The sequence below is a fragment of the Oncorhynchus keta genome, chromosome 35 (assembly GCF_023373465.1).
Source record: "Oncorhynchus keta strain PuntledgeMale-10-30-2019 chromosome 35, Oket_V2, whole genome shotgun sequence".
NCBI classification, from domain to species: Eukaryota; Metazoa; Chordata; class Actinopteri; order Salmoniformes; family Salmonidae; genus Oncorhynchus; species Oncorhynchus keta.
Window position 1 is genome coordinate 56317836 of NC_068455.1, and position 27514 is coordinate 56345349.

The 27514-nt window shown below is 45.1% G+C and overlaps 1 protein-coding gene across 1 annotated transcript in view; it reads left to right on the forward strand.

The window, feature by feature from the left end:
• The window catches only part of LOC118368670 (neurexin-2-like), a 991707-nt gene that overhangs the window by 82620 nt on the left and 881573 nt on the right, over nucleotides 1-27514 (forward strand). The window contains exon 3 of the mRNA XM_052497154.1: nucleotides 13793-15200. Coding sequence (XP_052353114.1) covers nucleotides 14498-15200 — 703 coding nt within the window. The 5' untranslated portion in view covers nucleotides 13793-14497. The remainder of the gene's footprint in view (nucleotides 1-13792; nucleotides 15201-27514) is intronic.

Here is a 27514-nt window from a genome sequence, read left to right on the forward strand (position 1 = left end):
ATTAAAAGCGCCACAATTTACAATGGGATATTATTTGACAAGTTTGGAAACGATATTTAGACCTCAACGCATAAAACCCTAAAGATCCTTCAAAATGAAATGGACTCACACACACACACACGTACATAGCATTCTGCCAGCAACTGGAGCTAGACTCTTCGAAAAAAATAAAAGTGCTATCTAGAACCTAAAGGGTTCTGTGGCTGTTCCCATAGGCGAACCCTTTGAAGAACATTTTCCACAGAGGGTTCTACATCAGTGGAGGCTGGTGGGAGGAGCTATAGTAACAGTATCAAACATATTAAAACCCTAGCTGTGTTCGAATACCCATACTAACATACTGTACACTACATAATTAATAAGTGTATATACTACATACTATATACTATTAGTTCATTTTAGTATACTGTAAACGGACGGTATTGTTTGTTGTGCCTACTAGCGCTTCGCCTGTGTACCGGAAGTTGCTGTTCCTATGCAACCTAGTTTGTTAGCATAACAAATTACTAGTTAGACATTCTTTTTATTTCGGGTGTGTTTGTAAATTCTATCTGGAGTGCCAGAGTGCACTCTGGGAGTTCGTAAATCCAGAGCGTTGTCAGATTGTCCATTCCTAAAATCAGAGCGTTTTGCTCTGGCCGAGGAGTAGGTAGGGTTGATCCGAGCAACTGCAGTCAAGCACCCAAGCTAATGTTGGCTAGCTACTTCCAGACACAAATGAGAGAACACTTCTCTCTGACCGCCTCCCCACCCCCAGAGCTGGTTAGGCTGTTTTCATGTTATCCAGAGCGTTGGTGACTGTAACTGTGCTGCTGGCAACAATTTAATTGCGCTTTTTTTGCCAACTTATACTGACACCGGCCATATTCAACAGGTGTTGAGCGTTCATAAGTTAATCAGTTATTCTGCACTCTGGCACACTAAGAGGAGAGTGCTCTGAAATCGGAGCAGATAGTCAGAATTAACAATGCCTATTGAAACATACAACGAATATACCACTTAGCTAAGAATGATGTGAATAATCAAGTCCATAAACGTTGGGTAGTTAGTTAGATAGCAGATGGTTAATATACTGCCTGGCATGTCTGATGTATTAATAGCCGACTAACGTTAGATAGCTATGCTACTCGGTTCTTTTAAGGATAGCATAGGTAACAAATTGCTTTATTACATTGCTCAACATTTTCTTAACATTTTGTCACAATTATTTAAAGCAATGAATCTGTATCCGATCTCGTTGGACTTAGGCTGCATATTTTCCGCCATGTGTGGGTGGACACCTGTGAGCGTGTGTGTGTGTGTGTGTGTGCATGCCTTTCTCTCTCTCTCTGTGTGCCGGCTTCTCTGTTTGTCACCCACCCCCCCTTCATCTCGCCATCCCTCCATTCTAATTGTCGCCTGGCTCATGAAAAAGTAATGGCGGTGCTTGTGTTTCTTTGAAAGGGAGTCCTCTTCTCCTCTCCTCCCCCACAGCCTGTCTGGCTGGGCCACTTCTCACTTCTCACGCGGCACTCCGGAGAAGAGCCGACGCCGTCTAATGCTTCTGCCATCACCACAATTAACATCTAACGGGACATGGAATTGATGCCCTAGTATGTTGTCTTAATGGGGGCCGCTTTGCGATGGGGGGGGGCGTCGTCACGTCTTATGCCTGAAAGCTCTCAAGGAGATGAGCAATTGGCTTCCATATCCAACATGTTGAGTGCTTGATATCAACATCATGGAAGTGGTGTATCCCTGGTGGTTAGTATCCAGAGGAGGAATCACTGTTCCTGTGTTATGCACAGGCGTTATGCATGGCATTTTTCTTCCAGTAAAGAAACCTTAATCAAAACGGACGAAATCGCACTTAAATAGAAACGAGACATTACTGCAACATGCAGTAGTTTCAGTTTTCCATCCAAAGATTTATTTTATAGCTCTCGTTGCTCTCCAAAACATGCCAATATACACTACATTTGAGCCAGGATTTCTTATTTTACGGAGGGCAGAATAACTGGATGGCTGCACCTGAATGTGTTGATGGCCCACTCTTTGTAGAGCAGTGTTTTGGCCCTAAAATAGGACACTTTGTATCAGTTTTCTTATAGCCCAATACGAGGCGCCACCATGTTTTTGTTTTCTCTTCTCTCCCTCACTTTCTCTACTTACCCCAGTATCTGGCTGCTGGTCTAAAAACGGACATGCACGGAGGGGGGAGGAGAGGTGGGGGGCTGTTTTCTACAGTGCTTATAATATAGTAGCTTGTCAAGAATGCCATGATGCAGTCTGTGAATCTCTGCTCTTTCTCACTCACTCTCTCTCAGCTTCTCTCTCTTTCCCAACTCTCTCTTTCCCAACTCTCTCTCTCTTTTTTTTCTCTCTCTCTTTCTCTCTCTCTTTCCCCCTCTCTCTTTCTCTCTCTCTCTCCCCCTCTCTCTCTCTCTTTCTCCTCTCTCTCTCTCTCTCTTACCCCCTCTCTCTCCTCTCTCTCTCTCTCTCTCTTTCCCGTCTCTCTCTCAGCTTCTCTCTCTCTCTCTTTCCCGTCTCTCTCTCAGCTTCTCTCTCTCTCTTTCCCCCCCTCTCTCCTCCCAGATAAGGGTTGAGCAGCTCTAGGCTGCTAAGCGGTTTAATTGGAACGAGAGAGCGAGTGTCTCCGGGCATGGCCAAGAAGACTTGTGCTCCGCTACCAAAAACATCTTCTGGCACTGACTAACCAACACGCACATATGCACACCACTGCATACTACACACACAGTCACATCACTGAACACACACACATTTGGTTATGTACACACCCATGCACAGAAGGACATGCAGAGGGACACCGACATAGTCACACACCCGGATCCTTTCAGCTGCGTAGGTTTATATTCTACGACAGATCTCATTTAGAAAACAATTGTCATCCTCAACCGCTAGTGCCTCGATGCCTTCACTCCAGGCGTTAAGTCTGCAGCACTTAAAACTCATTTTGTCATGATTTAAACCAGCAATCCCTGCGACTCCCTCACGCTCCCTTTGTAGTGCTGAGAGTTGATCTCTCTAGGCTGGGGAATAGACTGCAGGGATAGAAGGATGTGAAAAAGAGAGGGCGAGAGAGAGGGTGATCAGTGAGAGGAGGCGGAGATTGGCGTCACAGAGCGAGGGAGAAGGAGGTGTGCGGGAGGAGAGAGGTAGTTAGTCCATGAATGGGGAGACAGTTCAACAATAATAGTACAGATCCCTTCTTTTCTCACTCTGGCCTGGTCATGATTGGCACGTAAACTGACGGATGATGGCCCCATAAGGGGTGTGTGCTCGATAATGGATAAGGTGTGTGTGTGTGTGTGTGTGTGTGTGTGTGTGTGTGTGTGTGTGTGTGTGTGTGTGTGCGTGCAAGGTGGGGCTATACAGTGTAGGTAGGGAGTCTGCAATGGCAATACAGGTCCAGACACTAAGTGTCATTGACGTGATGGAGCTGGTCTCTTCGCTCTATAACCCCCCACCACCCACACTCACACACTTGCCTCGCTCCCCTCTCTCTGTCTACCAAGACCTTTTGTGACACACACTATTTCTCCTTTCACACTGGTCAACCATTTTGTTGTCTTGATGTGCAACGCTGATGTCTTGATGAGGTTCTCTGTCTCGGTGGGTGGTCTTTGCCTCTCTCAGCTCGCCATTGCAGCTTTCCCCTTGGGGGAGGGCGTTTGTGATTGTTTGTGTGATCGTGACTGTCTATGTCTGTGTGTTTGTGTGATCGTGACTTGTGTGTGTCCACACTTAAAGTGGAACTGACAGCGTTTGAACTACTTTGCAGATATGAAACAAACAATCATAAGATCAGTCAAAAATATCAAATTCCCAGTTTATGCTACAAAACTAACTTTATAAAGAGGTTTAAAAATAGGTTATATTTAACTCAATGTTCCATGGCGTACAGTAAGGCATTGTTGGCAGAATAGAATAGCTGCAGTTCAATGCATGATTCAATATAATTCACCGATACATTTCTTGGTAGCCCCAAAAACTATTGCTATCAGGATGTAAATCCCAGCTGGTCTGGTACGTTGTTTGCTGTCTCCATTCGAGATGCACTGTTCCAGTTTCAATAACTCAACATTTTTTGAAACTGAAATAGAACTGAGGCTGGGAATGTCAATATAGTCAAACTTGCGAGGGCAATGATCAGAAGTCAGTCGTAACGTGGCTAATAGGCTAGCTAAAAACACGGAGCATAATGTTAGCTAGATAGCTGCTAGGAGGATGTCATGTCATTGGAGGAGTGACTTTTCCCCCTCATTTCACTTTTTGGTGGCTATTTTTTTATTTTATTTTGACCTTTTTATTTAACTAGGCAAGTCAGTTAAGAACAAATTCTTATTTTCAATGACGGCCTCGGAACAGTGGGTTACCTGCCTTGTTCAGGGGCAGTATGTTTGAATGAGACTGAGGGGCAACGCTGTTACATCCAATGCCTGTTTGCCTGAGGCTGCGCAAGTGCTTGCATACACACACACACACACACACACACACACACACACACACACACACACACACACACACACACACACACACACACACACACACACACACACACACACACACACACACACACACACACACACACACACACACATAAGTAGCGCCAGACATGCACTCTAACGAATGCAGTCGGCCTTGATTTTTGTTGTCCTTGATGTCCTTTTTGTTTTTCCATTGCATTTCTCTTTTTTTTGTCGTTTGTTCATCTTGGGGTATGTGGGGTATCGTAGATGGTTGGTGGTTGGGAGCTTGGGCCAGTGGCTGATAGGTCGCTGGTTCGGGTCCACGTTTTTTCCTCTGGTGGGAGATCTGTCGAGGGTCAAGGCGGGGCTCTTGACCCTGGTTGATCCTGTGGGTCGCTCTGGATGTTGGGAGTCGGGCGTGCGGTAGCATCACCACCCTGGATGGTTCCGACCTAGAATATGTGGACATCTATAAGTACCTAGGTGTCTGGCTAGACTGTAAACTCTCCTTCCAGACTCATATCAAACATCTCTAATCTAAAATCAAATCTAGAGTCAGCTTTCTATTCCGCAACAAAGCCTCCTTCACTCACGCCGCCAAACTTACCCTAGTAAAACTGACTATCCTACCGATCCTTGACTTCGGCGATGTCATCTACAAAATAATAATATAATATATATATATTATTATATTATTATTACAAAATAGCTTCCAATACTCTACTCAGCAAACTGGATGCAGTTTATCACAGTGCCATCTGTTTTGTTACGAAAGCACCTTATACCACCCACCACTGCGACCTGTATGCTCTAGTCGGCTGGCCCTCGCTACATATTTGTCGCCAGACCCACTGGCTCCAGGTCATCTACAAGTCCATGCTAGGTAAAGCTCCGCCTTATCTCAGTTCACTGGTCACGATGGCAACACACACCCGTAGCACACGCTCCAGCAGGTGTATCTCACTGATCATCCCTAAAGCCAACACCTCATTTGGCCTCCTTTCTTTCCAGTTCTCTGCTGCCCGTGACTGGAACAAATTGCGAAAATCGCTGAAGTTGGAGACTTATCTCCCTCACCAACTTCAAACATCTGCTATCTGAGCAGCTAACCGATCGCTGCAGCTGTACATAGTCCATCGGTAAATAGCCCACCCAATTTACCTACCTCATCCCCATACTCTTTATATTTACTTACTTTTCTGCTCTTTTGCACACCAGTATCTCTACCTGCACATGACCATCTGATCATTTATCAGTCCAGTGTTAATCTGCTAAATTGTAATTATTCGCCTCCCTCCTCATGCCTTTTGAACACAATGTATATAGACTCTTTTTTTCTACTGTGTTATTGACTTGTTTATTGTTTACTCCATGTGTAACTCTGTGTTGTTGTCTGTTCACACTGCTATGCTTTATCTTGGCCAGGTCGCAGTTGTAAATGAGAACTTGTTCTCAACTAGCCTACCTGGTTAAATAAAGGTGAAAAATAAAATAAAAAAATAAATAAATGTTGGGAGTCTGTAATGGAAATGTTGAGCGGCTTCACTGGAGTTATATTGTATGTTTTAATATTTAATAAAACAATTATAAAATGTAAAAACAAAAAACCGCTGCTGAATAGGACCGGTGTCAGTGAACGTAGGCAAAAAAAAGGAATAGTTAGTCACGAACGCTCTAGATAACATGTAAACAGCCTAATCAGCTCTGCTAGGGCGAATCAAACGGTCCGAGTGAGGGATTCTCATTTCTGTCTGGAAGTAGCAAGCTAGCCAACTTCATTATTCCCCATCATTTATCAGTGCAATTTGGACTGCCAACTCGCTGAAAAATAATTTTTCTTGCTCTGTCTAGCATTAGTTGTTGATCTCGTTGTTGTTGATGTGGGAGAGAGCCTGCCCTTTTCATGGTTGTTTGATCAATTGTAAAGTTCCCAAATGTAAGAGGACTCCTGTGGTATTTATATATTTGTAGAAAATCCATTCAGGTGTATTTTATGGCCTTTGGCGAATGTGTTCTACTGATCTAAAGTCGCGCTGTTGCTACTGCCTGTAAACACACAGTCCAGTTCAAAGTGACTGATGGCAGGCCCGCGTGGCAAAAGGCCTACTGTAGCTCTGAATGGCTATGGCGCACGGTCTGCGTAGACTCCAGTCCTGGAAGAGGCAGGTGTTTTATTTACTGCAAGGTTGATTAACCGTCCAAATGCACGGTCACTTTTCCACTCTATATCACTCTTGAATTCTCCCAAATGCCTCACTATATGCAATTGCCCAAAATTCTAAGGATGTATTTCAAATGTGAAAATGACCATATGTAAGTTCATGCTTGTCAGAAAATGTTTTTAAGTGTCATATTCTTCCTGCAAGTGTATATGAACAGTTTTAGATGTCATGTAGTGCTGCCAGTTCCACTGTAAATGTGTGTGTGTGTGTGTGTGTGTGTGTGTGTGTGTTTGCATTTGTGCGTGTGCTTCCTTGGAGGGAGGCTTGGCATTTTAGTAGAGTGTTGATCGCTGCTTAAAATAGCCTTCTCATGGTCTCCTCTACCATACAACATAAGCTCTCTGGGAATAATTCCCTAGCTTCCATAGCCAGGCGTGAGATCTCTCCATCGATTGTGCACAGAAACTCCGAGCTATGAGTGCGCTCAACCCTGGAGTGACTTGTCAGCAGAACTAAGTGATGTGGCTGGGCTTGTCTGTGGTGGGGGAGAGGGAAGACGTAGGGGGGGGCTGTGATGATCCCTAGTTGACTAGGGAGCACCGGGGTAATTGGACTTGCAGGGAATTAATGGGAATGTAACAAAGCATTCAGCTAGTATGTGCTGGGTATTGATGAGCTTAAAGGGGATATTATCAAGACATTGCTCTTTCTTTTTTCTCTTGTTCACAGACACAGAAAAAAAGAAGAAACGTCTCATACAGGATAACTAACCGTTAAGTATATTTCTGTGTCAAAAGTAAATCCATCCAACCGTTAACGGCAGAGACAACGTAGTGGGAAAGACTCAACTTCTTGCACGTCGATCCCCGGTTTCGACTCCAATTTGTCAAGATTTGAACCCGCTAGGAATCAACTCCCGAGACACCGTATTTTTGGAACGAAGGAGACTGGCGAGTTGCCTAGTCAGAACCATGCACTAGGTCTAATTTCTTGGCTTTTAATGTCTTGCAACTTCCGTAAAGCAGAGCCAATCATCCACGAAGAAGTAGGATATTGAGATGAGCCACATACAACACTTCGCTCTCGCACAATCACACACAGTATTTGCACGGGTTCGCTTCACGCCGTTTACATGGTGGTCGCCAGGGCTCCAAAACTGCGGAGAAGTTGAACCTCGCGCTTACACAACTTTCCCCAGGCCTTCATAGCCTATCATCTAATTAGGCTATGACACGGAAAATAGTGTGTTTTGTGATAACTGCACTGTGATTCAAATTTGGTGGGGGGAAAAAACACATTGTTTTTAAGGTTCCTAATTTCATTTTAAACGTAATGTTTAAACGTTTACACCCCTGCTCTATACTAACTCATGCCTTGAGTAGCACTGCCTAATGGTACTGACTGAGGCACTGTGCCATATACTGTTTGCTTTTCGATCTTGGCCCTGAAATGGAGACCGTCTGTTTGATTTTGGCATCCACAATTTCTTTCACTCCTCTCCCTCTTACTGTTTTGAAATCCCACTATTTCGGTCTGACTGTCTGTCTCTTTCTTCCCCCTCTATTCTGCTCTCCCTCCTCTTGCTTCCTCCCTCTCTGTTGCTATATCCACCCCTTTTTTTCTCCCCCCACTACTATTCTACTCGCTCTCACACTCTCTCTGAATATGAAGAGTGGGTCTGCATGGATTTGTGGTTAATTAGCAGCAGCACCAGACTGCCTGATGGAAGAGACACCGCCACCTCTCTCAGGAGCGGAGATTTATAGCCCCAGCTTCACTAGGATGCCAAGTGCCAAGTGTGTGTGTCAGAGTGATAGCAAAAGAGTCTGTCACCAGCACATGCGTGAGCTTAACATCCGGCATCGAGGAAGCCATGTGCAGAACTGGTGAACTTAAATAGACCGCATGGAAGTAGACCCACTCCAATTTGCATACTGCCCAAACAGATCCACAGATGATGCAATCTCTATTGCACTCCACACTGCCGTTTCCCACCTGGACAAAAGGAACACCTATGTGAGAATGCTATTCATCGACTACAGCTCAGCGTTCAACACCATAGTGCCCTCAAAGCTCATCACTAAGATAAGGATCCTGGGACTAAACACATCCCTCTGCAACTGGATCCTAGACTTCCTGACAGGCCGCCCCCAGGTGGTGAGGGTAGGTAGCAACACATCTGCCACGCTGATCCTCAACACTGGAGATCCCCAGGGGTGCGTGCTCAGTCCCCTCCTGTACTCCCTGTTCACCCACGACTGCATGGCCAGGCACGACTCCAACACCATCATTAAGTTTGCAACACAACAGTGGTAGACCTGCTCAACGACGAGACGGGCTATAGGGAGGAGGTCAGAGACCTGGCCGGGTGGTGCCAGAATAACAAACTATCCCTCAACGTAACCAAGACTAAGGAGATGATTGTGGACTATAGGAAAAGGAGCACCGAGCACGTCCCCATTCTCATCAACTGGGTTGTATTGGAGCAGGTTGAGAGCTTCAATTTCCTTGGTGTCCACATCAACAACAAATAGAATGGTCCAAACACACCAAGACAGTCGTGAAGAGGGCACAACAAAGCCTATTCCCCCTCAGGAAACTAAAAAGATTTGGCATAGGTCCTGAGATCCTAAAAAGGTTCTACAGCTGCAACATCGAGAGCATCCTGACCGGTTGCATCACTGCCTGGTACGGCAATTGCTCGGCATCAGATTGCAAGGCACCTCAGAGAGTAGTGCGTACGATCCAGTACATCACTGGGGCAAAGCTGCCTGCCATCCAGGACCTATACACCAGGCGGTGTCAGAGGAAGGCCCTAAGGAAGACCCCAGCCACCCCAGTCATACACTTCTCTCTACTACCACATGGCAAGCGGTACCGGAGTGCCAAGTCTAGGACAAAAAGACTTCTCAACAGTTGTTACCCCCAAGCCATAAGACAGGTGGTTACCCGGACTATTTGCATCGTGTACCACCCCCAACCCCTATTTTACGCTGCTGCTACTCTCTGTTTATCTTATATGCATAGTTACTTTAACTGTACATTCATGTACATACTACCTCAATTGGCTCGACCAACCAGTGCTCCCGCACATTGGCTAACCAGGCTATCTGCATTGTGTCCCACCACCCTTTTTTTTACGCTACTGCTACGCTCTGTTCACCATATATGCATAGTTACTTTTATGCATTAGGGGGCGCTATTAAATTGTTTTGATGAAAAACTTTCCCTTTTTAAACAAGATATTTTGTCATGAAAAGATGCCCGACTATGCATATAATTGGCAGCTTTGGAAAGAAAACACTGACATTTCCAAAACTGCAAAGATATTGTCTGTGAGTGCCACAGAACTGATGTTACAGGCGAAACCCAGATAAAAATCCAACCAGGAAGTGAGGCATTTTTTAAAACCGCCTCATGCCAATGACTCCTTATATGGCACTGAATGAGCTACGAATGAGCTTACGTTTTCCACGTTTTCCCCAAGGTGTCTACAGCATTGTGACGTCTTTTTACGCATTTCCATTGAAGAATAGCTGTAAGGGACCATATATAGCAAGTGGTCACATGGTGTCTCCCGCAGAAAATCTTGCGTAAAATACTGAGGTAGCCATTTTTCCAATCGCTTCTTATGAGAAACCAATTACCTCGACGGATATATTATTGAATATATATGTTAAAAACACCTTGAGGATGGATCCTAAAAAACGTTTGCCGTGTTTCTGTTGATATTATGGAGTTAATTTTGATAAAAGTTTGGCGTTGTATAGGTAGCATTTTCCGCTCGATTTCTCAGCCAAGCATGATGAACAAACGGGAGCTATTTCGCCTACAAAAATAATATTTTTGGAAAAAAGGAACATTTGCTATCTAAGCCTGACTAACAGGTGTCTGTATATAGCCTTGCTACTATTATTTTCAAATGTCTTTTTACAGTTTTTTTTATTTCTTTACTTACATACACACACACACACACACACTTTTTTTTCTCCGCACTATTGGTTAGAGCCTGTAAGTAAGCATTTCACTGTTGTATTCGGCGCACGTGACAAATAAACTTTGATTAGATTTTCATCTAATTGGTGCATTATCGCTGATGCGACCACACTTGGGTTTCCCTTCTGAACCGGCTTCGCTTTGTATACATTCTTGTTTTCTTGTGTGTGTCTCAAGTCAGATGGAACATGCGGTATAGTATCCTTACAAACAACAACCATAACCACTGCCATAAGTGAAACAACAACTTCGAGCACAGAACACTATTCTACCAACACCCTGACCCTCTTCAGCGAGAGACAGCTTTTGATATCATTGGGATAAAAAAAGATGCTGAAGGGTTTTGGAAAGAGCCTGGAGGAGTTTAACACTGCTGGATCCCCATGAAACACTACTGTCTGCTTCCAAACCCTGAACCGGGCAAAAAATAAAAGGCAGAAAGCAACCCTAGCTCTGTCGAGGCTTTCGATGCAATGATGTGAAAGTAATGGGGTCAGAGTCCGCTTCACGAGTTGCCAAGGCATCGTTCGGCTGAGGAAAAGGGGTCAGGGGTACAGGGACGTGCGTGGATTGCCGTAGCCTCTTGTTCTGTTTCAGCTTGCTTCAGGCTAGACGGTTTGGCTCGGAGAGCCAGAAAAGCATGGCGTGTGAGAAAGTATCAACCCACGGTTCTCGAGGTATAGGAAAAGCCAAATGGATGTCCTGCTGGCAGTCAGAAAAGTGTTTTGGAGAAAACGCAAAACATCAGGCCTCATTTGGTCTCGTAGATTGAAAAACAGCCCCGCTGCGGTATAAGGATGTCTCCCCCAAAAATATTTCCACTCTCTGTATATCTCTCACACACACACACACACACACACACACACACACACACACACACACACACACACACACACACACACACACACACACACACACACACACACACACACACACACACACACACACACACACACACACACCCCCTTTGGGCTTTAGTGTTTCTCCTGAGGCTTGTTATCTCTCAGTGTCCTTGGGATTTGAGACTATCACCAGGCAGTCCGTGCAGAGCTCCTAATAACCACCCAACACAAGGCAAAAGAGACAGTACACTTTTATCCATACAAAACAGAAAGCCCCTACCAAAACAATACAGCACAATCTGGAGATGTTCCCTCTTTCCATTACACCATGCAGAGATTCCCAGACAGTAAAAAAAAACAACTTAATGAATAAATGCAAAGAGGAGGGAATATTCCAATTGTAGTTACCCATCGGGGAAACACAGTATACATAACACTTCATTAAAATAAATAATCCCCACTGTCAATTATATAAACACACAATTATTTTCATTGTGGTTGCTATTGCAGCCAACTAATCACAATGGTTTGTAATGTCAGCTGTTTAAAGTATACAGTGTGTCCTAGTGAAGTGATTTTGTTAAGGTCAGATTTGGCCCATTTGAATATCTTAAATATAGATGTGCATTTTCAGAGATGCATCTTCCTCCTTCCGAGGAGGCCCTCTGCCGTGTCTCTCTCCCTTGGCATCGGTTCTTATTAGAAGTCACAGCTCCATAATCTGCTCTGGAACTGTCCATATATCAATAATGCTTTGATCTATGAATGTTATTATACAGGGCTTAATTTATGGGGAAGTGTGTGAGAGCAGACAATCTTATGCAAACACGCAGCTAGCATTGGCTCCCATCCGTAAGTAACTCAAATAAATCAGCTATCTCTCTCGCTCTCTCCCTCGTTCTTTCTCTCTCTCTCTCTCTCGCTTTCCCTCTTCTCTCTCCTCAAGGCATGACACGCTGGTGCGTGTGAACATTACTTCGAGAAATATAGCCCTTTTCTCCCTCTCTCTCTTTCATATGCTCTCTCTCTCTCGGTCTCTGTTTTGCTCTCTCTGTCACTGTCATTCTACAGTATCTCTTTCTATCTCTGTCCCCCCCCCCCTCTCTCTCTCTCTCTCGCTCAGGGAGAGTGTCATCATTAGTTGTCATTCTGAAGTCAGGCAGTCAAGCATGGCCTGAGTGAGTGTGATCAGGGACAAGGAGGGGTTTAATTGTCAACTGTCTGCGATGGGAAATTAAATATCTCTTGAGAAATAATGTGAACGGATTAAGCCAGGGCCAAGGGTCAAGAGTGGCTATCCTGGCAGCCATTGACTCCATGCCGAAGCACCCTGCTGAAGAGAAAACTTTGTGTGTGTGTGTGTGTGTGCGCAGTTAGGTGGAGACCATGAAGCCTACATTAACACGGTTGGTTTTCTACAGCACGTGCATTCATGCAATGGCGATTTATTGATCACTTTATTGCTCACTGGTTTTGAAAGTCAAGCTATGGATTTGGAGTAAGCGTTCTATTCCATGGCTCTTTATGCACTGTGTTTAGGAGCAATTGTATTTGGCAGTTCAGGATGGAGCGAGGCGTTTTGAGCGGCTGTTGACATACACCCGCTAGGCTATTAGTAAATCATACACATGAATGTTGAACTTCATACCCGACATATTCACATTTTTCACTAGTCCAGACTTCCAACGGAGAAATCACCAGTAGGGAATTGCATGATTAGGACATTCATTTGAGTAGTCGATGTCTTGATTTGTATATTTCCTCGACAAAGCAGATGCTCAAATGGACGATTGTAATGCTTATTTTTCATAAACTTTTACTACTATACTGAACAAAAATATAAACGCAACATGCAATCATTTCAACGATTTTACTGAGTTAAAGTTCATACAAGGAAATCAATTTTAGAAAAATAAGCTTTTTGTGGGATCTTTTATTTCAGCTTATGAATACATGGGACCAACACTTTACATGTTGGGTTTATATTGACTTCAGTTATACATATGTTGCTACTACTACCACTACTACTGCTACTACTACTACTACTACTACTACTACTACTACTACTACTACTACTACTACTACTACTACTACTACTACTACTACTACTACAAAAACAACAATAAACGGATATGCATGTGCGTCGGACTGTATTGGAACCAGGGTCTCCTGTGTGCCACAAGACTAGGCATTCTAATGCAAATCTTCAGGTCTCGTGCAAGTTTACTAATCACGTGAGTGTGGTTCACGGAAGCACCTCAGTTAAACAAAGCACCAGGTTTACATGTGGTCTAACAAAATGTCTTTGTTTGTGTTCTTCCAGATCCATGACTGTGGGGACAATGAGGGGACCCAGGCCAGCCTAAGCTGTGGTGGACCAACCAGAGGCTTCAGGAGAGGAAGGGGTTAATGCCATTGGAGTCATGAACATACCCTGCTGTCCATGTAACACCAGACAGCTCTGACACACTCCTCCTCAGTGCTCTCTCTACCTCCCCTTTTCCCCCCTTTCCCCAAAACAGAATCTCTGAACACGTACAGACTGACAGTATCTCTTGCCACAAAATTGACTTAGTTTTCCTAAAAAGCTATATCTGGATTCCAAGGACTGGGATTTCTATTTGGAATAAGGAGTTTAGTCGAGGGACGGAACGTTGTGTGTAAAATTATCGGAATTCCCCCTGCCAGTCCACCGTTCTCGTTTTTCCCTGTGAGTCCCAGAGGCACCAACCAATGGAGAGACGGAGAAGAGAGACCGGATAAAACAGCAGAGAAATAGAGCAAATCCAGAGAGAACTGCTGAATCGGCAGGGTAGGAATCTGGAATTGGGTTCTGTGAGGGTCTTGCTTCTCCCACACTTTTCCCAGCCTAGAGAACTCTCCTTAGCGAGTACCAGACATAACAACCATTATTTACACTTAAAAAACGACAACGACAGCTGCAACTACGCTAGGCCGAGCTACGTCCCTGTGTGGAGGATTTGAACCAATAGGAAGACGATCGGGATTTAGGATTGGGATCACAACCATGACGAGGGGGTTGAGGTTTCCCGCGTGGCCCCTGGCGTTCCTCAGTCTGCTGGTGACGACCCGGGCGCTGGAGTTCGGCGGGGCCCCCGGCCAGTGGGCCCGCTACGGGCGTTGGGAGGCAGGCTCGGTGGGCGAGCTGAGCTTCAGTCTGAAGACCAATATCAGCAAGGCCCTGGTGCTCTACCTGGACGACGGCGGCAACTGCGACTTCATGGAGCTGCTGATCGCCGGCGGGCGCCTCCAGCTGCGCTTCGCCATCCACTGCGCTGAACCCGCCACCTTACACATGGAAACCCGGGTCAACGACGACCGCTGGCACATGGTGCTCCTCACACGCAACTTCCGCGAGACCCTGCTCATGGTGGACGGCGAGACCAAGGTGGCGGAGGTCAAGTCCAAGCGGAAGGAGATGGCGGTGGTCAGTGACCTGTTTGTGGGTGGCATTCCGCCCGACGTGCGCCTCTCAGCCCTTACGTCCAGCACGGTGAAGTACGAGCCCCCATTCCTGGGCCTGATCTCCAACCTGAAGGTGGGTGAGATGCCCCCTACCCTGCTCAACAGCCAGGGCATCCAGAGTGACCTGGAGTATCTGTGCACCAAGCAGAACCCCTGCTTCAACGGAGGCTTCTGCTCCATCCAGTATGGCGAGGTGCACTGTGACTGCACACACACCCGCTACAAGGGAAAGTACTGCAAGGAAGGTGAGACCATGACCTGGCTGACTAGCTAATACCAGTTGTTTCGAATGCTCCTTTTTAGCATGGTTCCAGCAACTGTGGTGAATGCATAACCGGGACATCTCAGTCCATGTTGGTTTGGCTCGGCTCAGTACTAGGAAAAAACCCTTAGCATAATATAGGTAAGAGGCAAGCTTGCTAACATAGTGTACCGTAATCCTCTTCTTCAAAGCAGTGCAAAGCATGCAAGCCCCCAGTGCTAATGTGTATGTATTATTCTAATGTAGACTTACCTTTGACCTTTGGAAGGAACCCATATTACACTCATAGAAAAAAGGATTCTAAAGTTTTTTGGGGCTTTCTTCTGTGGAAAGGGTTCTAAATGGAATCCAAAAAGGTTCTATCTGGAACCAAAAAGGTTTATTCAAAGGGTTCTCATTTACATTTTAGTCATTTGGCAGACACTCTTATACAGTTAGGTGGGACAACTACATAAAACAGGCATAGAAAGTACATTTTACCAGTAGAGTCAGAGAAGGGGGGAGGGGTCAATGCAGGTGCTGGTTTGGTTTTATAAAAATTTAATTGGGGGGTGGGGGTTGAGGTGAGGAGGATTATTTAAGAAACTGATTGAAAAGGTAGAATTTCAGATGTTTTCGGAAGATGGGCAGGGACTCTGCTGTCCTAGCTTCAGGGGGAAGCAGATTCCACCATTGGGGTGCCAGGAGAGAGAAGAGCTTGGACTGGGCTGAGCGTGAGCTGCCCTCCCTTAGGGGGGGGGAGGCAAAGAGTAAAGTTCCCTCAAATTGTTTTCATTACTGAGCAAATATCAGGTCTGCTGAGCGCAAATTCTATGACACTTCCAGCACGTGTTTATCATAATCACTGAGGCTGCACCCGCTTTAAGTTAGTTTTAACAGTGGTCAAATAGGCTACTCTGACTACTACCGTCAAAAGCAATGGTGAAAATGCATCCCATAACATTTTAACATGGAAATAGCTGTTCTATCATTCAGTATATTGAAGCAGCCAATGTGTGGTGTTCAGTGTAGCCTACATTTCATTAGACTTTTGAAAAAAGCATTCAGGGGTTGACATTAACCTGTTTATCCACTGAAGGAGGTGACTGAAAATGTTGTTTGATGCAAGAAACCACTTTCAAAATAAAATGCATCATTATTCCCATACCATTATTACAGAGAATCAGACAAATTATGCTACCCTCTGCCTATTGGCTACTTAGGTTATTGAAGCCTGTCTCAAAATACAACACTGCCCCTTTAAGACAAAAAAAACTCTCTTTACCTAACTTGCCTTCCAAAGATGCACGTTTTGTGCTTTTCTAGGAAACAATCACTCCCCCGTTGCTGACTACAAATGATCAACAACAGTCCTAATAACTCATTAACTAGCAAAGGATATGAACACATGTACAAATGTGCACGTCTCTACATTTAGCTCTCACTTTGAACTCTAAACAAGTTAATAAACACATCACTGACCATTTCGAATCACACCTTACCTTCTCCGCTGTGCAATCTAGTTTCCGAGCTGGTCACGGGTGCACCACAACCACGCTCAAGGTACTAAACGATATCATAACTGCCATCGATAAAAGAGAGTACTGTGCAGCCGTATTCATCGACCTGGCGAAAGGTTTGAACTCTGTCAACCACCACATTCTTATCGGCAGACTCAATAGTCTTGGTTTCTCAAATGACTGCCTCGCCTGGTTCACCAACTACTTCTCAGACAGAGTCCAGTGTGTCAAATCGGAGGGCCTGTTGTCCGGACCTCTGGAAGTCTCTATGGGGGTACCACATGATTCTCGGACCGACTCTTTTCTCTGTATATATCAAGACACCATTCTGTATACATCTGGCCCTTTGGATACTGTATTAACTAACTTCCAAACGAGCTTCGATGCCATACAACACTCCTTCCATGGCCTCCAACTGCTCTTAAACGCAAATAAAACCAAATGCATGCTTTTCAACTGCACCCGCCCGTCCGACTAGAATCACTACCCTGGACGGTTCTGACCTAGAATATGTGGACAACTACAAATACATAGGTGTCTGGCTAGACTATAAACTCTCCTTCCAGACTTATATTAAACATCTCCAATCCAAAATCAAATCTAGAATCAGCTTTCTATTTCGCAACAAAGCCTCCTTCACTCACGTCGCCAAACTTACCCTAGTAAAATTGCTTATCCTACCAAATCCTCGACTTTGGCGATGTCATCTACAAAATAGCTTCCAATACTCTACTCAGACTGCATCCAGTTTGCTATCACGGTGCCATCCGTTTTGTTACCAAAGCCCCTTATACCACCCACCAGTGCAACCTGTATGCTCTAGTCGGCTGGCCCTCACTACATATTCGTCGCCATTCCCACTGGCTCCAGGTCATCTATAAGTCTATGCTAGGTAAGGCTCCGCCTTATCTCAGCTCACTGGTCACGATAACAAAACCTACCATTAGCACGCGTTCCAGCAGGTATATCTCACTGGTCTTCCTCAAAGCCAACACCTCTTTTGGCCGCCTTTCCTTCCAGTTCTCTGCTGAATTGCAAAAATGAATTGAATTGCATTTGCAAAAAAATCGCTGAAGCTGGAGACTTATATTTCCCTCACTAACTTTAAACATCATCTGAGCAGCTAACCGATGGCTGCAGCTGTACATAGCCCATCTGTAAGTAGCCCACCCAATCTACCTGCCTCTTCCCCATATGGTTTTTATGTACTTTTCTGCTCTTTTGCACACCAGTATCTCTACTTGCACATCATCATCTGCTCATTTATCACTCCAGTGTTAATCTGCTAAATTGTAATTAGTTCGCTACTATGGCCTATTTATTGCCTACCTCCTCATGGCATTTGCACTCACTGTACATTGTGTCGCATTGCTTTGCTTTATCTTGGCCAGGTCGCAGTTGTAAATGAGAACTTGTTCTCAACTAGCTTACCTGGTTAAATAAAGGTGAAATAAAAATTTAGAAAATGTAAAAAACAAGCGCGACCGCTCATGCTGTAAACACAGTCCAGTTCTGTCAGGATTTGGCCAGGGTTGTTCCGGTTTTTGGTCACTAGATGCCCCCATTGTGCCTTTTGACCTTTTTGTTTTCCCTTGATCCCCATTATTATTTGCACCTGTGCCTCGTTTCCCCTGATTGTATTTAAACCCTTTGTTTTCCTCAGTCCTTTGCTCTGTGTTTGTATGTTAGCACCCAGCCCTAGTACTCTGTGAACTCTTGTTGATCCCGGTGGACTCTCTTGTGGAATTCTGTTTTTTGTTCTTGTTTGTTTGTTTTTGAGTATTTTTTTAGGCTTTTTGTCTTGGAGGATTACCTTTGTTCTTGTGGAATTCCTTTTGAGGTTGTGGAGTTACATGTTTTCCTGAAGAACTTCACTTTTTACTTCATTAAATACACCGTCTCAAGTACTGCTGTGTCTGCCTCATCTTCTGGGTTCTGCCAACTATTCGTGGCTCAGTTGGTTAAGTGACTGTTTCTCACTCCGGAGACCCGGGTCCTGACAAGTTCAAAGTGAATTGCACAGATCCATATATGGAGATGGTGTATTTGCATATAGGCCTGCTGTAGCTCTGATTGGTTATGGCGCACTGGTCTGTGGAGAGTCCAGGCCTGAGTCATGCATGTCAATGCAATAGAATCTTAATACGATGCGTTCTGCCTACAACAAAATCACTTGCATAGTTAGTTTTGCCTACTAAGTCTTGCATAGTTTGTTTTGGTATATGGCATTAAATATTGCGGGTTGATTCGATCACAATTCCCACAGGAAAGGGAAACGGTGATAGCATTAACTAACGGGGAAAACTCTGAACTTAACTCTACTTTCTAATCTCGTGCTTTTCTGCCCACACTGATATTTATAATGCGCGGCAGTCCCAGGGGAGCTCCGCCCCAGTGCACAGCTTTGAGGGAACATTGGCCAAGAGACCTGAGGTAGCAGAACAGAGTTCTCGGGTTGGGGTGTAGGGTTTGAGCATGAATGCTTGTAGTGGATGCAAGCTTCGACTGTAAGCCAGTGGAGTGAGTGGAGGAGCCGGGGTGACATGAGAGAACTTGGGAAGGTTGAGAACCAGGTGTGCTGCAGTGTTCTGGATAAGTTGCAGGGGTTTGATGGCACAAGCGCGGAGCCCAGCTAGCAGTGTGTTGCAGTAGTCCAGAAGGGAGAGGACAAGTACCTGGATTAGGACCTGTGCCGCTTGCTGTCTAAGGTATTGTCATAGTCAGATGTTGTAGAGCATGAACCTGCAGGAGCGAGTCACTGCTTTGATGTTTGCAGAGAACGACAGGGTGTTTTCCAAGGTCACGACAAGGTGTTGTCCAGGGTCACGACAAGGTTCTTTGCGCTCTGGGAGGGCGACACTGTGGAGTTGTCAACCGTGATGGAGAGATCTTTGAGCGGGCAGGCCTTCCCCGGGAGGAAGAGCAGAGCCGTCTTGTTGAGCTTGAGGTGGTGGGCCGCCATTCACGTTGAGATATCTGCCAGGCATGCAGAGATGCGTGTAGCCACCTGGGTGTCAGAAGGGGGGAAAGAGAAAAGTAGTTGAGTGTCATCTGCATAGCAATGATAGGAGAGACCATGTGTGGATATGACGGAGCCAAGTGACTTGGTGTACAGAGAGAAGAGGATGGGGCCTAGAACCGAGCCCTGGGGGACACCAATAGCGAGAGTACATACACAGATCCTCTCCACGTCACCTGGTAGGGGCGACCTTTGCTCACAGCCGAGGAACCCTTTTAGGTTCTATACACTGTAGCACCTTTCTAAGAGTGGAAGCTAGTGACTCACACTTTGAGAGCAGGCCCGTGTGTGATGTCTATATTGTGGGAGAATGTATTGTGGAATATAGGCCATTCTTCTCTTGGCACAGACAGAGATGGGTGTGATAAATGAACAGAAACAGATGGAATGGAGATTCTCATCCTTTTGTTCTCTGGAGAAGGAGGTCGGGGAAACATGGTGCAGGTGCACGATACAGGCTGTTGCAGCTATTTCTCTGTCAAAGTTCCCATCGTTTAACTGATAAAGGAGACAGGGTTGTTTTGTAGCATTTGATTTAGACATTTTACTGGGGAAAAAAAGGTTAGGTATATTTTTGGGGCAATTTATGCTTTATTTGATAGAGGAGAGATGGTGGGAAAGAGTTTTTGCTGAAATAGCAGTGGGACAGATTTGAACCCATGCTGCAGCGGTCCATGTGTTCCAGGGGCAGCGGTTTAGACTGTGAGACCACTGAAGGCCACAAGATCAGAAATGTTTTTGATGTTGATGTTGTAATGTAATATTTGCGATTAGTTAAGCTATGCATGTTAACATGGCGGGATGTAAGAAGCAAAGGTAAATGTTTACACGTAGCCCCCTTTTCCCTCTCTCGCTTACCCTTTCTCTCCATCGCTTCTCTCTCTCCTCCATCCCCCAAATGTAATTTCTCCCCTCTGTTGCTCTCTGCACTCACCGCCATTTGCTTTTGGAATCTGTTCCTCTCCTGTCAGCTTATGTCAAACTCTGTTGACTGTAAATCTCTGCCGCTCCTATCTCTGACACATCTCATCACCTGAATTATCTGTGTTTTCCCTCTCCTCTGTTTCTCTTCTCTGTTATTTCTCTCTCTCTCTGTTCATCCTGCAGCGATTCCTCTACCCACCTGGTTATCTCTTCTCTCTCTTCAAGCTATCTCTGCTCTCCATCTCTCTCACCCCCACCCCTTCCGCCTTTCTCTCTCACTCATTCTCTCACTCCCACCACTTATCTTTTCCTCACCTTTACCCGCGGTCAGCATTTCCAGACCCCCCCCCCCATTCCCCTATCTCGCTCTCTGTCTCACTATCGCTCTCCCTCTGTCCGCCGCTCCCTTGCACCACTTATCTACCTCTCCCTTCACCCTGTCTGTATCTCCGCCTCTTTCTTTCTTGCTCTGTTTCTCATTCTGTATGCATCCGTCTGTGTCGTTGGCATTTGTACAACTTTCTTTGTTCGTTTGCATTTCCAAACAGAAGTGTTTATACATATACATGTGTGTGTAGCTATTTCACTACCAACACTGAACAAGCCTGCATTTCCCCACTGTTCTTGACATTATTGTTATATTCAGAAAGCTAACTGCTATAATCAATGGGGCACAGAACACCTCCAATGTACAATATGATGAAATGCCCTGTAATTTGGGAGATCAGGTAAACTGTAAACCGGTGTAAGCCGGTGCAGATTTTTTGGGGCTATAAGTTTATCAGAGATGAGCTTCACCAGAGATGATGCATTGGATGTTTCAAGTAATGAGGATGTGGCAACTGCATCAAAAATACATCTAGTCTGTGCGGCCGCTGAAGTTGTCTTTTTTTGTAGATCTGAAGTAGGGCTGCATGAAAGTCAGCATTTAGGCTGTCATTAATATTATAGTCGTAGTCCAGCAAATCAAAGTCATCAAAATGTGCAGGTTTTCACTCTCCGATCACAATGTGTTTGATGAACTGTTAGTGTTTGTGTGGAATTGACCAACCTCATAAGCACACACACACACAAAGACCCACTTTTTCATCTCTTGCTAGAGGATGGCTCTGTCTTTGCTGTTTGCCAGGACCTCGAGAATTCCAAATGCAACCACTGCTGGTCTGGTCTGGGCACTGGTCCGACAGTCCCCGCTCCCTCTCTTCCCCCTTAACCTCTATCAGTTTTTCTATTTCTCCATCCCTTTCATTTCTACATCTCTCTGTCTCTCTCTCTCTCTCTCTCTCTCTCTCTCTCTCTCTCTGTCTCTCTGTCTCTCTGTCTCTCTGTCTCTCTGTCTCTCTGTCTCTCTCTCTCTCTCTCTCTCTCTCTGTTCTCTCTCTCTCTCTCTGTTCTCTCTCTCTCTCTCTCCTCTCTCTCTCTCCGTTCTCTCTCTGTGCTCTCTCTCTCTCTCTCCTCTCTCTCTCTCCGTTCTCTCTCTGTGCTCTCTCTCTGTGCTCTCTCTCTGTGCTCTCTCTCTCTCTGTGCGCTCTCTCTGTGCGCTCTCTGCGCTCTGTGTTAGATTGCTTGTGTGTGGTTGCTGAGAGCAGATACAGCCTGGCTCTTGGCTAAATTGAGAGCAGAATACCAATGTGATGCCACTGTGACTGCAGGAAACATTTGTCCTTTTGAAATAGAGTGAGGAAAAAGAGATGGGGTAGAGACGGAGATAGAGGACGGGAGGGATAAATATGAGAGAGAGAGAGAGAGATTCATTGTGTCTATGTTCATTTATTTCAGAGCTGTTCTTTGGTTTGAGCAATGTAAATTGGGTCATTATTCCTTAGCGCCAGGGCAGTTGTGTATTTGTTCCTTTTATCTAGCACGCTGGTGAAAATGTAAAGGTCTCTCTTTCCCTCTTTTTAGTTGGTTTAAGACATCTAATGGCTTTCCTAACCAAGGCAATTTCTGGCTGTTTTAGCTCGGCTGTGAAAATAAGCCATGTCAATGAACTGCTTCCATAGTTTGTTTTATTTCTTTTTTAAAAATTGAACCTTTATTTACTATTGGGTACTGAAGGGAATTTAACAGAAATACAGAAGGAAACGTGTCAACACACTTGTATCTTCCCATTTCAACAGATGGAAAACGCAGTAAAAAGGTTAACATTTCCTGAAGAAGAGATAACGTTGATTGATTTTGTGTTGTGCTATATTTTTCTCCAGTCAGCTAATGATCAAGAATATGTGTCGGAATAGAAAAACGAATCGACCTATAACGAAAGTTCACGTTTCAGAAAGTTTATTGAGCGGGAGAATGGAGAAAAGGGGGTGGTTGGCTCTGCTGCCATCATCAACAGTCCCATTGGTACCTTAGAACTGTGCTATTATTTCCCTCTTCCTTCCTGTCAGTGCATCTTACTTGAGCTCCAGGTCTGGAAGCCGCCGAGCTTTGATGTAGTTGTCGGAAGATACCAGAGAGAATGTGGGCTGACACAAAGAAATGGCTTTCAAGTCGGAGAGAAGGAATGGAACGAAGAAGGAAAAGCATTTTGATACTCATAAAACCATATAATACTCTTACATGTAATACGTTCTGTTTCTAGCGCGCACGCACGTTCATTGCCCTTCCTGGTAACCAATGATTTTCCGGCGTTTCGAGCATCGGGGAGGTTCCAATTTAAAAGGGGCTGCGTGTCACCTGTACGGGCTGTTGTTTTTATAATTGATGATGACCCTGGCCTTTCTCCAGTATCACCCCCATCGGCAGCGCCAGCTCTTTGGAGCCCTCACTCTCACTACGGTTATTAGAGGTTAAATGAGCTATGGCAAAATGGCCGCCCGGATATTAATACCTTCCCTCCATTTCCCATAACTGACCTAGAGAAAGAAAGAAGCGTACTATGTTTAGGCCCTTAGCTATAGTGGAGGGATAGCCTGCTAGATATTGTAATATATATATTGACCCCCCCCACACACACTTATCAGAAGATGATCGGGATCATTAAATCATCATTAAATCTGCCATTTGTTTCCTCAATCAATGATAATGTGGAAGGTGGTATCTGTTTTAAGACGCAGGATCCATAGACGGTCAGGCCAGTTGTGTCACATTTCAAGGTTTGTTCGCTCGATAATCAAAGGGTGTTGCTGTAATTGCAAAATGTGAAATCCTATTTGTTGTCTGCTGGAGTGAAACAGATTATGGCCTTGCATTAAGTGCCTGTGCGTTGTCAGAGTGGGGGAAAGGAAGTGTCTGGGGGATTATTGTGCAATTTCCATAGATGTCATTAGCATTATGTTTATAGATTCATGGTCAAATGCAAATTGGCAGGAGATGAGCTATATTTACCATTTTATTAGTCAAAAGGAAATACTGTGAGTTGAGAAGTTTTTGTGCAAACAATATTGGAGGATATACAAAAAGGAGTGGGAGAGTGGGATAAATTGAGACTTTTCTTTTAACAGAATTCATCTAAACATAACAGTTTTTTGAAAACGTAGCTCGCCCAAAAGAATATGGGGTAAATTGAGATCAGGGATGGGGTAGAGTAAGAGTGGGTTGTGGTGTCCTGTGACCGTGGGCGAGGGTGCTGATAGGTCAAATCTTAAATGTATGCCTACATTCGGATCTACTCTAGATCTCTCTGTTCAATAGCACCTCAGTTGCCTGACGACTCAAACTGAATTATTCCGCTGCTCTATCATTCGCTACATACCTCAGTCTGAGACTGCCATCCTTCAAGTTATTTGTGGTGACTTCAAAATGAGGGGTGTTTTGTACAAAGAAAAGTCAACAGCGATTGGATCATCTGTAACCAATCAGATTATCAGCCGGTGACACATTTTTTTTTCAAGAATTACGCTTTGGCCTAGCACATCAGTGTCTGGGGCCAATCAGAAGGTCTAGAATGATTTTCAATTCTAGAACTCATCGCGGAGGTGCTCCGGTTCAGACTCACTTCAGAGAAGAAACTAACGTCCGTGGGCGTTGGCGTAGCGTTTGGCCGGAGCAAGAGTCTGAGTAGCCAGTCAACCTTGCTGCTGCATCGAATGGACTTCTTCTCTTCTCTCCAGAACCTCAAGGGGGGCTTTAGATCACTGCTTGTTTTTACGTCTGTACACACAGGGCTTGATGTCTGCTCAGTGCATTTTCATTGTTACAATCTTGAGTTCATATATGCATGGAACATTGTACAAATACTATGCATATTATGCGTAACACTGACTAAATGTAATCATCGTTTGTATGGAGTATGGTGGCCACAGGCTCAACATACCCCAAGGCAAACATTTAGGTATAGGACCTCATATTGTAGCTTATGGAGACCCCTACTGATGTAAAAAGTAATAAAACATAAAAATGAAATGATCTACTTTGGTTTAGATCCAAGCATCACGAAACCTGTAACACCATAAATTCATTTGATTTGGTGAAAAATAGCTTTTTGGACCTATCTTGCGTATCACTTTTTCCATGTAGTTTCTTCCTCCACAGACTCCATTAAATTATATCCTCTTCCTATGTATTTGGACACAGAATTCATTGTGTCTATGGTTTCCTAGAAACAAGGGTTGGCTCAACTCTTTCAACTTACCACACTCATCCCTAGACCAGAGCAATGTGTAGTTTCTAACTATAGTCCAAATTGCCCCATATCTTCAAAGAAAACATCAATGACATCTTAAACAACAGGAGGACAATTCCATTTCCACTTGACTAAAACATCCTCACAGTAAAGCCAAATAATGTAGTCCAAATCGCAGTAAATTCCAATATCCAGCCCATACTCCAGCTGTATAGCTCTAACACAATCCAGAGGAGGCAGGTTGAGACAGCAGGCGGGAGGCCCTACTCTAGTTGGCAAGCTTTGTAGTAGGGAATCAAAAACAGCATCTTCGCTTGTTCACACTCAATTCGGTCTCATCACTTTCAACATACGGCAGGCAGGACTTGGGTCCCTGAGGAGCCCTGGGGGTAACAGCCACGGCCCATGCGCATCGGGGAGGCCAACCCCTTTTACCATGCTGCCACAACCTGGAGTTAGCGGTATAGCAGCCACGCAGCAAGTCGGCAGAAGAAACCGCTCATGCTTGTTACAAAAAAAACACTGCTTCTGTTAGCCTTCGGGAATCTGTTTTTGAAATGATATGGAAGAGATACTGATTTATTTGAATGGCTACTTGTACACATATTGATGCACAGTATATTAAGCTGCATTTTAGGAGTGCAAAGGGCACACACTAACCCTACAGTAGCTGTGACCACCCACAACTTTCAACTACTTATGAAAATGGGCCTGTACTCATATTTACCCTCTACTGTACTTGAAACGCAGCACTGAAAATGCAAAATAGGGCCTAATAATCCAGAATTCAAACGAATATCTCTGCTGTTGTTCCACATTTGGCCCAGGTGGCGAGGGGATAGGAGGCGAGGGGGTCTCCATGGAAACATGGCGAGGGACAGAGGTAAAAAAAAAAAAAAAACGAGGACGTTGAGACTCATACATCACTGTAATAATTGCGCTTTACCCCCACCAGCAACGGCAGGAAGCCCTCGTCGAATGATTGATGAACTCCCAATTAACTTGTCCTGTATACATAAATAAATGTGTCGCTAATGAGCAGGGATTCAGACCTCTATCCTGCATAGCAGCCAGACAGGAGCTAGATGCTCCCTAATAACCGTATCACCATTGTCAGCCATCTCCTTCCTTGTCTTTTGTCTCTGACGGGAACGAGGCTCTGGCTGAAATGAGAATCCCACTGTCCGATTTCCCCAGAGCCAGTTAGATAATGTCTAATGAAGTCCTATATCTGACCTTCCATTCCGCCCACTCTCAGATGGTGAAGTCTCTTTTGGCTCTGTCTGGTTGCTGGGATCTGGGATGCGTTACATAACGGTGTATTTACTACAGTAGGAATAGGACGTTGGTTGGGCGGGTGCAGTTGTGTTGACTGCTTGGAGCTCTGGGCTCTGTTTCGTAAATTAGCATGCAGCGGTGGCGGTTATCTCTTAGCGTCGTCATCGTCTCATAGACTTCAGGGGGATTATCCTCCCCCCGTTCTCCTCTACAATCCCACAATCCCCAGATCTCTGTTCATGTGTGGTTATAGCCAGGGGAGCCCCGCCACGACAAGAGCCCACACCGAAAGGTGCCGCTTGTGACCCGCTGTTTAATTAAAAGGATGAGCGATGCTCCTCTGCCACCCGCGACCTTCTTCCCCACAGAGGGGTGCCGCTGAGCTGGCTTTGCCCTGCCGAAGCTCACCCTTGGGCAGGAAAGAAATCGCACACATCCAGGGAGTCTGTGGGGAGAGTGGAGCGGATCAGGCCGGATATCCTGCTCATTCCAGAGGAAAGGAGTATGCGACTAGATGGAGAGGATGAACAACCCTGCAATGCTGTTCTCTGCACCTTTTTTCCCTCTCCGTATCTATATTCTTTTCTCCTTTCTCTCTCCATCTTCATCTCCTCTCCTCTGCCTCCACAGCTCATGCATTTTTCCTCTCCCCTGGACAGAGAGATGGAGACCGACTCCTCTCCTGCTTGGCCTCCTGATAGATTCCCAACGTCCTCAAACAGACGGGAATGTGAAAGCCCTGTTCTGTGGAGGTGCAATGCTTTGATCAAGGCCTGCGCGGTTGATTCTCTATACGCTTTATCTCTTTTTCTGTAGCCTCTTGTTCTTCACTGTGTGTGATTGCTGTCTCTGCTGATTCTCTCTCTCTCTCTCCGCCAATCCCAGCCTCGTAACATTCCCAAAGCGTATCCCATGAAAACGTCTCCAGATGAGAGACTGGTTTAATTCTCCTAATCCCCTAATTCCCCTCCTCTTATTCGCACCGTCTGAATACATTTATGCAGGTATCT